General features: G+C 40.9%; 1 protein-coding gene across 1 annotated transcript in view; it reads right to left on the reverse strand.

The window, feature by feature from the left end:
• The window catches only part of LOC119724026, a 108,063-nt gene that overhangs the window by 19,300 nt on the left and 76,552 nt on the right, over positions 1–12,211 (reverse strand). Inside the window, exons 93-105 of the mRNA XM_038194948.1 lie at positions 11,986–12,210; positions 11,694–11,782; positions 9,273–9,391; positions 8,423–8,612; positions 7,885–8,083; positions 7,370–7,476; positions 6,286–6,463; positions 5,339–6,043; positions 4,897–5,166; positions 4,234–4,506; positions 2,796–3,086; positions 2,605–2,708; positions 1,723–1,938 (exon numbers count right to left, since the gene is read on the reverse strand). Coding sequence (XP_038050876.1) covers positions 1,723–1,938; positions 2,605–2,708; positions 2,796–3,086; positions 4,234–4,506; positions 4,897–5,166; positions 5,339–6,043; positions 6,286–6,463; positions 7,370–7,476; positions 7,885–8,083; positions 8,423–8,612; positions 9,273–9,391; positions 11,694–11,782; positions 11,986–12,210 — 2,966 coding nt within the window. The remainder of the gene's footprint in view (positions 1–1,722; positions 1,939–2,604; positions 2,709–2,795; positions 3,087–4,233; positions 4,507–4,896; positions 5,167–5,338; positions 6,044–6,285; positions 6,464–7,369; positions 7,477–7,884; positions 8,084–8,422; positions 8,613–9,272; positions 9,392–11,693; positions 11,783–11,985; position 12,211) is intronic.

The raw sequence follows: 12,211 nt of genomic DNA on the forward strand, positions 1-12,211 counted from the left end.
AAAAGGAACAAGTAGAATGTAAAAACTGCTTTAAATTACCGTTGAATTAGTTAAGAAAATTGTGAAATGATTTTACAGATTTGATTTTAGAGATTTGTGTTACAATTATTATTCTTTTTGAAATGAGAACAATTTATTTGGATTGCATTTTATATGGATGTGACTTTTAATGACAATAATATTGCCCCTGAAAACTGTTTTAAGAATGAAATGAAATTACACTCCCAAAATGCTCCGCACTTCTGAATAACCTAATTAACTCTAAGAGTTTATTTACATTGTGCTTTACTTTTAGTACCCATTTTAGCCTTCTTGAAAATTTTCGGATGCCGGATACGTCACAAGAGGTCAAAATCAAAATAACACAAATTAATTTTTTCCATTCTTTTTTTAATGTAAGTGAAGGCTGGGGGAGGGCATGCCCCCCCCCCCCCAGTATCCAACAGTACAAAACTGCTGCCGTGAATTGAAATTAAAGGACAGCGAAACAACTGCGGGAATATTCTGTTTGTTGATGAAGAAAATAGCACTCAAACAACTGGATGCAAGGGTTTTTTAGGCAACGCGCACCAGCATTTTAAAACGGGAAATAAATACGAGAAATAAAATGGACCAAACTTCGAAATGAACATGCAACTTGATAACCCATTTTGAATTTTGTTGGAGAAATAACTACTACAAGTCAAAAATATTACTTTTACAGACATAAAAATGTATCTTTCCATACATACCTACGGGAAAAAAGTGCGCGTAACGCAACTTTAAACAAAAATGGCGGCGCCCATGGCAGAATGCGCGTCTGTTCGCACTGCCGATCTAGACTTTCTATTCTATATCTATGATTACATGATATACAAATGGACGCGGAACGCGCAAAATCTGAAACAAACAAACTTAGCGTACACAATTCCCCATAGGGTTGTCTAAAGGCCCTGTCACACTGTCTGCGATCTTATATGCGCTCTCACTGCGTCCTTGAAAAATAGCTGGGGCGCAACAACAACTACTAGATCGCAGCGACAACTACATAGGTCGCCAGATGGGCGCCAGAGGGTCTTAATGGTCTCCGATGAGCGCCAAGGTCTTTGAACATGCTCAAAACAATCGCAGCACCTCTGCGCTCTGGCCAGGGCGCCGTAATGACGCAACTCGGGCGCTGTGCGAGCGTAAATCGTGCGACATTGGAGTGGCATTGAGGCAGCCTAGGCGCAAGACAGTCGATGTAGTCTCCATGAGAAAGTAACTCGACTGCAATGAACTTGTAGAATAATTTTGAAACTGGACTGTGTATTGACCGTTTTGTCGTGGTATTTATACAGCACAAGTGACGTCACATGAGCGTACTTTGGTCGAATAGAGAGCGCGACGCGAGCTACTTTAGGACGTATCAACAGCGAGCAGAGCGTAGTGTGAGCACAGTGACAGCGCAGCGACTAGATTGAGTAATTGAGCTTGACGGGGGCGTATAGAGAGCGAGTTGAGCGCATCGTAAGCGTGGGAAGAGCACAGTATGAGCGTAGCTTGAGCTTCTTTGAGACAGAAAGTTGTCATTTCTTGCGTCCTCGCTGTGATTGTTAAATTTATGAAATATTTTCGCATATAATGTGACAGGCCCTTTACTCGCAAACGTCGATAGGTCAATTAATTACTAGGAACATAAAACATGTTTTTGCAAATGCTGTTACCATAATCGTTAAAATTTAGTGCAGACATATAAGTCACCTCTAAGTTCACGTCCACGAATGTGAATTCCCACGTATCTGGGCTGAGTACCAGCCAGTCCTGGTTTGGTACCACCGTCAGATTGTTGTCATCTCGGACATGACACGATGCAGCTTGCATGATGCGTAAGTTGAATGACTTGATTCCACTCTCATCATCCCTGTAATCCTCCCACACCATAGAGACTGACTCGGCGCTGTCGGTGTACGCAACAGGCTATAGACGGGTATTAGGGATTTTAAAGTACACATATTATATGAGGATTTTTACTTTTGTAATGAGTCTGATGAGCATTCAAGGAAAAATGCTGCCCAGCCATGTGCGGTAACCAGTGGTATTGAGAAAATGAGCCAACATATATATATTTGCACAGAAAGGTCAAACGTATCCTCCGTGACAAAGAACTAACTTGTTATAAATCACTGTTCTGACAGCCCTCAGCATGCTTTAGGCATACACTAAATAGGATGAGTGATGCCAACAAAGATGTTGCTAGTAGTTTGTAAAAGTGTTAAAAGTTAATAGTAGTGCAGAAGGTTACTAGTAGTGTAGAATGTCATGGTCCAGTAGTTACGGGGTTTGACTCATGTATGATGGTCCGTGGGTTCGAACCCTGCCAGAAACATGGTGTTTGTGCCCTTGGGCAAGACTCTTAACTACAATTATTGAATCTATTCACCCAGAAGTATAAATGGGTACCTGTGAGGGTCGAGGACCGATTGAGCGCTGATATCGGATGCCGCGTCGTCCCGTGGCCTGATGAACGGGGGAATACTTGTAAAGCGCTTTGAGATTGTTGAAACGATGAAAAGCGCTATATAAGCATGACATTTTTAGTGTTGCATATATTAGTGAAACATAACCACTGATGACTACACTTACCATGTAATAGAATGGTCCGACACGTAGCCTACCCTTAATGGGCGGGGTGATATCAACAGAGAAGTGACTTGTAGAGGAGTTACACTGTCCTCCTTCGTTCATTCCTTCAAGACACACAGAAAGAATATTATTAAGAAATTATCTATTGAAATGTAGTATTTTTAAACACTTTTCAGGAACAAATCACTCACCGACAACAGTGACAAAGTAGGATCCCTCATGCGTCAGATTCAGTCCCTTGACAACCGCATACGTGTCCTTGCCAACAAAACTCATTTCTCTCTCGCTGAAAGTCGCCAGAGCCTGCCTCGTACCCAACAAGATATCCCGGCAATCGATATTTTCAAGTTGGACGGAGGAAGGTGAAGATTCACCCACACCAACGTAATACAGTAGGATGGGCAGAGTCGATTGAAATTTATCCCACATGAGTTGCACCTCGGACACAGAGTTCAAGAACTTTGGCACTTTGACCTCGGATCCTAAGCAGTTGTAAATGCAATGCAGAATAAAATATAATACATATATTACCTGAACCATAGCATGAACTGAATAAATTCAATAGCATATACTTTCTTAAATTAAATGAAGTTAGCTGGCCTACCATTTCATTTTTGGTCACTTAAGAAATTGCCAAGGTAAATCTTACGATGAGAAAAAAAAAGAAAATCAAAATCAAGTGACAACGTTAAGGGCCCGTGACCATTCAGCCCCGGTATGAAAAGGGCCCCCGATAAGCTCGTCCCCTCCCAAGAAGTCCTCTCGTATCGTCCCAGCTACCGGCCAAGGAGCTGGTCCGTTGCTAATCTGGAATTCCTCTTTCCTGGGGTCTATTGTTTACAAGTATTGACACATGTAATATATCCCAGAAGTAACCCGCTTGTGGTTTTCATCTCTCAGCGCGAAACAATAGAACACTTTCGTCGGCACAGATCAAAACCCCTGCCATGGGGTTTCGCGCACAATGGGACTGTAAATTACCAAGGCGTTATGGAAGGATTTTATCTTTAATCCGGTAAGTCTGCTATTGTTCTGCTCTGGACGTTCTCTGAAGGGCAATAAATTGATGCGCCTGACTGACTTCAAAACTTCTTGTCAGACAGGACCTTGTGCCGGACGAGACTGGGCTGAAGACCGGACTGGCTTTGGACCTGACGAAGTACCGGGGGGGCCATTTCATACCAGGGCTGAATACCAGGTCACGGTCCCTAAGAAAGTTTGAATATACAAATTCAAATAAAAATCCGACAAAGGTGGTCAAAAGTAATGGATTTAAAACACCAAGCTCTTAGTTTGCACCTGTAAAAGAAAAGAAAGGACTGATTTTCAGTGTATAAAATAGTCGCATTTCCTTTTGTAAATGTTCTCTTAATTAGCGTAACAACGTATCGACGAAATTGTGTTTAAATGTAGTATAAATATTACCTTCAAAAGGAAAAAGTGCAAACTTCGTTAACAAGCATGTTATTTACAGATTACAAATTGGGAACTGCACATAAGTTTTTATTAAACTAACTCGGAAAATAAAAGGAACTTGCTGACATTTGTTGAACAAGCTGTGAACTGCCCTACGTCTTAAAGCATGCTGGGAAGTACACAAGTTATTCGAAACAATGTGAAGAAACCTACCATGTACTGTGCTGTCCATACCAACATTGATCCCTGTGGATGTCACCTCTGCTGTTGCAAAGCTTGCACTATGTGCCCTTACCGTCACATAATATGTCGAGTCTCGCGCCAAAAGGTTGAGGTTAGTGAAAGTGACGGTGGTGTTCTGACCGACGTAGGTGAAGGGCACTACGTTGTCCCTGGTCTTAGGGTAACGGCGGTCAGTTCCGACCGCCGCCTCGTAGTAATCCACAGTTTGCTCTGTGATGTGGTCTCTGGTTACTTCAGCATTTCCTTAATGATAATCAAAGGCAGATATTAAATATTGATGGATATGCACCACAGGAAGAATAAAAAAGCATTAGCCCGGGCCCTGTTACTGCAAAATTCGGCTGCAATAAGTGTTTAGACTTTTATATTGCTATTCAGCCTGTTACAATCCATGTTCGTACTTATAAAGGCTAATTGAACGTGGTAGGTCTGCCTAGTACAATGGACTAGCAGTTACAGATGAAAGTGTTACTTAAGCTGTGAAAAATTGCGTGGTGTAGATGGCAAACAAAATAAATAAATCTTATTGATTTCGACGTTTATTTGTTGTTACGTATCCGGTAATGACTTTGTAGTGCATTCCAAGTGTTCGTTGTTAATGAATGTTATGCTTCTGGTTGTGTCAGTACACACCTGTATGCTCCACCGATTCCTTGGGTTGTGTCCCCTCACCAAAGCCCTTCCAGTTTGCCGATATTGTGTCAGTCTCCTTCTGGTAAGTCAGATCAAAGCCCACTAGGAGGCCATCATAGACCTGGCCAGGTATCAAGGGGTCCAGCTTGACTGTGATTCCATCAGATCGGACCGTGACAGCCAGGCCCATGACATTCGTAGCTCTCACGATTATGTAGTACGTCTCACCATCTGTCATCTTGATATCTGTGTTGGTGTCTGAGGTCCGTTCTATTTCATGAATTAAAACAGAATTGATGTACTTTCTAAAAGTGTGTTTCTTACATTGATATCTTTTAATTGCAATTTGATTATTTCAACGGCATTTATGATATTCAAATGTTTATGTTAAAACAACTTTAGTTGAGGCACATTTGGTGGTTTATGACAAAATTGCCATTACCTTGCACATCTGTCAATGTCTGAATCTCCTGGCCATCAATTCTGTAAATGGCCCATTCATGCTTTTTGATTGGACACGGATCTCCACTGAAATCCCAAGATGCACTCATCTCTCGCAGTGATGTCTGGAAATCTTTGTCGGCGGATTGGTTGTCGGTGACGCCATCTTTGACTTGGAATGGTTTGAGGGGTGGAAGTCCTGCACTGAAGCGGCTGATGTAGATGCCATTGGACACGGCGGTGCTGGTCAGACCGGCTTCGTTGTAGCCTCTAACTGTGGAGTAGACTCTACGGACACTGCTGAGATCGATGTTGGTAATGAGTTCTGAAGTCTGGTCCTTGGAAACATCATGGAAAGGTTTGATCTGAGACCCTCCTGGCGTCGTGCCCAGAGCAACCTCATACTTGGTGATCTTAGTGTCTTCGTCGGTGAACGGCTGCCACAGGATCTGCAGCTGGGTGAGCGATTCTAGACACTCTCCATCCAAGCTCAAGCATTCCTCATCGTTTGTGCAGTCCCATTCTGGCAGGTCGATAGGATCACTGAAGTTGTAGCTGAACACGCCAGATAGCTCCACTACAAGGCCGTATGATGGAGGTGTATCATCAATCTCAATAGGACCAGAGAATGCCATTGTGCTTTGGTTGATAGCATTGAAAACCTCCACAGTGACATAGTAAACTTGGTTGTGAATGAGATTAAGATCTGAAAAGGGCAAAGTTATGCTATTAGTGTTGTATCATGCATTTCATGTATAACATTTGACCAAAACAGTGTCATGCAGAATTATATGAAGGACTTTAATTTCAAAGTGTGGGTGGTGCCTCCCACACTTTTTTTTGGGGGGGGGGGATTATAAAAACCATAATAATGTATGGGCAATTATCTTTTAATGCCTTAGCTAAAACTGGGGATTGTTCCAATCAAAATTCCCGGTGCTCACTAACCTCTGACACTGTAGTGAGTGAAGTAGCCTGGCAAATCACCAGACTGAAACACATCGCCTTGACCCTTTGCTGTCCCGACGAGAAAACCGACATGATCAATTCCAGACTCAGCATCAAGGAAATCGCTCCATCTACACAAGAGGGCGCTGTTCGCATCAATGAAGGCAGGACACTGGACCTGAACGGTAACAGGTGAGTATAAAAAGGGGAGCCATAATTAATGCAACTGTTAAAACAGTGCAAACTGCGCGGTGAGGTGCCTGTTATTTTTTTATCTGTGCGGCACACTGCCTTTCTGTTCTGTAATAAGTCAAAACATATTCCCCAATATTTCTGTCACATTTTCACTTCAGCAATCAAATAATCAAATAATTAAGTCAATTGTTTTAGTCGGGGCTGGATATAAATATCTAGCCGTCAGTAACAAAGGCCAGCTTTCTGAACACAAACGTAAATATTTTGCATAAAAATAAGTTATATTTTGCAAAACGAGACGATTGACTCAATACTAGTGTACTCGTGGCACTTTAAGTCAGGTGACAAGTATATCAACGTCAATAAGAACGGTACAGGTATCGGAATAGTAAAACATGAATGTCTTTGTTACAACTGATGATGTAGTAACCAACAGATAATGTATCACCGACCGATAATGTCACACAAATTGACCGATACTGCAGTATCGGTCAACTTGTGATACAGTATACTGTATCACTACCAGATAATGTAACAGAAATTGACCTAACGTGTAGTAAAAAGTACTACACTATCAGTCAATTGTTATTACATTGTTGGTCTTAACCGATAATGTAACAAATATTGACCGATAGTGCAGTAACATGTACTACAATATCGGTCAATGTCTGTTACATTATCGGTTAGTCATACATTATCGGTCAATTTGTGTGACATTATCGGTCGGTGATACATTATCAGTTGGTTACTACATTATCAGTTGTAACAGCCTTTGTCACAGTTCACCTCAAAAGCTTGACTTTGAACTGGAATGCTGGATGCTTTGTGATTACTGATGGATTTGTGATTCATCACAAGTTCCTCGAATTCAACGCTGTAAAATACATACCTGACCAACACTAGGTGGAGTGTTATCTACGGTCACGCTTGTGGCATGAATAATCCTGCTTAGCCCGACACTGTTGACTGATTCAACACTCAATAGATTGGGGAACCCTGTATGAAACAAAGATGGTTTTCAATCATTGGATCTTACAAAAAAAATTAAAGCCATTACAAAAATAACCAGCAAGCCTCAATAACAGAGTGCAAACTACTGTAAGAGTAATGTGAAATGTTAAGACACAGAACAAATACCCGCAAGCCAGCACAAATAGATCAATGGGAAGCAAGCCAGCAATCAACTACACTTAACTGCACAAGCAACTGACACTCAAGCAGTCAAGCCAGAACAAAAGGAAAACAGTGAGAGCTGGCCACTCAGCCATAACTACCAGGACTACAGAAACAAGCTACTAAGCGAACTAAAGCTGGAAGCTGAAGGAGGCACTGAAGGAGGCAAGCCATGAAGCCTGCTCTCGGAAACTAGTGAAGAAACAAGTCATCGAAACGGCCATACCGTACCTATTTCGGCGGGACTTATCAAGGCTGATGGAATGTAGGATTTGCTTGTTAAAGTGACGGGGAAAATATCAGCGCTTCCAGGGTACTGCCCCATGTAAAAGTACGAAGCCATAATGTCGCTCTCCTCTTCAGTTGCATCCCACATAGCATCAATGGAGTCAGAGTTAGATTGATACAAGTTCACTCCACCGTCAAAGCTCTGCGCATAAAACAAACAGAAAACAGAATGCCGGAACGTAAACCTTGGAAAAATATTCAGTTGCGACATGTCAGCAACAACGAGGCAATAAAATATTGAAGTACATTGTCTTGCTTATAAAAGTGAAAAAGACAAGCCCTTACTTGTTGGGAACGAAATGTTACAGATGACCAATACCTGTCTTAAGACATTCAAATGTTCAAGGACATACAAAACGAGGTACACATAGGGAGGGAAGTCTAGCTATACATGACTTAAAATGAAATTCGATTCCTTAATTTGTGTAACACTATAACACTATACGAGTCCTAGACAAAAGAGGTGAATGCATTTAGTCACCAGATCTGTGATTACGTCGTACAGGCCCAGGTCAGCGATCATAATCTCTGGAGGAGTGATGTCCACTGTGAAGCCATTGGATGTGGATTCTAAGACATTGTCTGCATTGGTGATGGCTCGTAGTGTGCTGTAGTAAGTCACTCCATGCTGTAAAGGCAGAGGCGACTGGGCCTTGCCATTACCTGCCAATTCATGATTAAGAAAAGTTGAATTAAAGATAATATTAATACACACCATATCAACTATATTTCGTTGCTAAAATCTGCTTAGTCTTGTCCCTAGACTACACCAACAGAATTAAGTATAATTGCATTTTGCTTTACTTTATAAAAATGTTGACATGTTCATAGTCATGAACTTTAACACTGAAAACATATTTAAAAGCTGCGCGCACAGTGCGGATTCGCTTAACGACCGACTTGAAATCGTTTCATTGATGGGGGTTTTTCATTTTCTCTCAATAATTGTTTTACAGTTTAGTAAATTTAAATGTAATTGATATCACAAGGACATATTACCTTTTTGCCTACCTCTTCAATTCCTTTCCAATTAGTCTATATGCCCTCAAATGCTTTGTTTGAAAAAAAATCCATTCAATCATAATAAAGGTTTGCTCCTCAAGTTTAAATATATACTGTCCGTCCAGCTTTTTAAAACTAGCTTTATCCTATGGAATGTCACAGAGCCCGTGTACCAAAAAGTCGACATGCCAAGTACAACATCAATGGAAATTTCTCCATATACGACTATTTCCTGTAATGAGATCGACCCACGCCAATCACATTAAAAAATGCTCCTACTACAGACATCATAAATACTGAGAGCTACCATGGAACATGTGGGAATTTTACCTGAAACGTTTGCCTCACTTCCTGGTACTATGCCATCTGAGGTCAAGGGTTGTATATCCTCGCCCCCAGGGGTAGTACCCACTGCCCATTCATAGTGAGAAATGCCATGCACTTGACTCTGAAGGTATTGAAAAACAAAACAAAACGATAAGTTCATTTGGGTTTTTGTTATACCGATATCACTTCTTAAAAGTATTCATGGTAACCAAACTGTAAAACATTTGTTTAAACTCGAGTAATTGAAACTTCAATAAAACAAATGGGATGGGGCTTCTTTGAGCTTGATTTATAGCACAATATTTGAAATATAATTGTCAAGATAAGAATTACCTAAATATTCGAGTTTGTTGAGTTACCAGCGCTGGGGGATTGGGCCAGTGATTTCATGGGACATTGCCCAGTTGTGATTGTTTTATTTCATAACAGAAACAGGATCACGAAATTCACCTTTTCTAGTAAAACAATTCGTTATCATTTGAAGAAAAAAACCATAAAAATCCAAACAATTGCGTCGTGTAGGGTATGATAAATTTCTTTACATTTTATGTAAACGCAGCCGTTATTAACTAAGTTCCGGTTTGATGACGACAGCAGTCAAAATGTGCAAACTGAATACTGATTTAGTTCAGAGAAGATGTTCATCATGAGGTGCAAAGAACTTCTGAATTCATGGAAATTATAACTAATGTTTAGGTGTATGTTTTAACAACACCTAACTTGTTTGATGACGTTACAGCATTTTGAACCCCAAGGTCGACATTGTACAGGGTATCATTATTTTGTGGTACAAATATTGCAAGGGCGGATCGGGGGGGGGGGGGGGCAACAGGGGCCATGCCCCCTCCCCCCCCCCCCCCCCCCAAAAAAAAGGAATCTGGTTTTTTTTTTTTTTTTATAAGTGACGACGAATCTAAACTCATTTTTTTTCGAGGCCCTTAAGCGGGCCACGAACCCCACGCCGTAATTTCTCGGACCCACTTTTTTGGGGACCAATATTGTGTTGCCCCCCCCCCCCCCTCCCCCGCACACACACACACAAAATGTGTTCTGGATCCGCTCTTGGAACATGTCATTGTCATTTGACAATGTTCAAATGGCGGATTTGAATTTTAAACCAAATTCTCCGTACATACAATAACTTCCGGTCTGATGACGTCCTGATTCTGAAACCTTTCAAAGTCACTTGCGGAGTAATTTAAAAAAAAAAAATAAAACCAAGCAAGTTCAAGTTGATGTGCCGCTTGAGGGCGTCTTTTTAGGTCATGGCATCACTATGCCGTTTGTTTGTGTTATGCATTCCTCACTCAACACTTCCATATTCATTTGTCTGTATAAAATGCTTCTTTTTCCAAGTTATATGCAATTTCCATTCTACTTCCAGTAACACCAAAAGTAAAGGTCAAACGGATGTTTGCCCAAGGAAATCAAAATATTACCTGAGGCAATGTCTGCCTGACCACAAAGAATAAGAACGGTACTCAATTCATTTGAAGAGTTATTGTTCAAAGTAATTTCACATTTTTCCCCCACATCTTCGGAATGGGTTCAATTTTAAATTATTTTTTTATTATCATCCATTGAATCGATCGGAAGACATTTGGTTCGTTTTGATTTTGAGGCTTCTGACTGTATTTTAATTTACGTAACTTTGACCTTCCGGTAGACCCATATGTTAAGGTCATGCGACTTTACGTATACAACAAATATGTTTATCAATTAATGATCTATCTGATTACAAAATACGAACATCATTGATTATTTGTTCAAGAGTTATAAGTGAATAAAGATGGCTCTTTTTTTTAAATCGCTGGTTATCTGATACTCGATGACGTTATCATAACGTCAGAGTAGTATGCACCATTCGGGATGAGGGTCGATATTGGTCAAAGTTACAAGTTCATACCACAAACTGTTTAGGAGGAAACCCGCGGGTAATTATTGCCAGTAAAAAGACCGATGAACGGAAAGAAAGACAGATTAATTCCGACCAATTCAAAAATGCCAATTGACCTACCGCGGTGGAATGGCGTTTGAATCGCGTCAACGCAGCTTGTGAAATATTGTCCTATTAGATGATACACAAATGGACGCGGAACGCGCAAAATCGAAGGCAAACAAAATTTAAGTGTACAAAAACTCAATAGGTTTGTCTAAGGGGCGTGGCTAACTCGCAAAATGCGATGGGTCAAATATTCAAAATATTCACGAATTGACTAAGTTTTCGAAATATCTCGGACAGACAAACGACCTACAGTTCGTTTACAGTACGTGTAGGCAACAGAAAACTAATACTCGAGCAGAAAGATCCAATGACCAATAACATTTAAACATTCATTGGAATAGCTGCAAATGGTCGTTGATTTTTATGAAATGAAATGAAACTAGAAAACCTTTGCTCCTTCTTAAAAAAACAGCCCTACCTCAAAGTCGCTAAAGAAGATCGTAACAGTGGTCCTCTCCTGTTGAGCATCTATATCATGTAGCATTCTTGGACCATCGGTTAAGTACCCTGTGCAATAATATATGTAACAAAAAGCTTAAGTTTTAACAATAAAAACTGGCTCTGTACTTTCTTCGATCTCCTAAAGCGCAACACTGTAGTAAAGGCAGAACACACAATTTGAATGTCAGTCGTATTGTAAAGGTAATGATGTCTTATCCCTGCAGCTATGCGTTCGAGTAGGGGTCTACTGTTTTCAACTGACAACTAACCCGTCTGATCTTCCTCAACAACTCTGATTGGTGAGGAGCAGATGACGTCACTGAAAGCCCCTGCACCATTCTCACTCTTGACACACACGTAGTAGACTGGTTGGCAACCCACGGTGAATGTCTCATCACTGCATGTTGATGGGTCGGTAAGTTGGAGATTAAGGTCCAATAGGACGCCACTGCTCTTAGGGCCCATTGGAGTGAATGGTTTGATGAGTTCAAAGTC

The sequence above is a fragment of the Patiria miniata genome, unplaced genomic scaffold (genome assembly GCF_015706575.1).
Source record: "Patiria miniata isolate m_02_andy unplaced genomic scaffold, ASM1570657v1 HiC_scaffold_17, whole genome shotgun sequence".
NCBI classification, from domain to species: Eukaryota; Metazoa; Echinodermata; class Asteroidea; order Valvatida; family Asterinidae; genus Patiria; species Patiria miniata.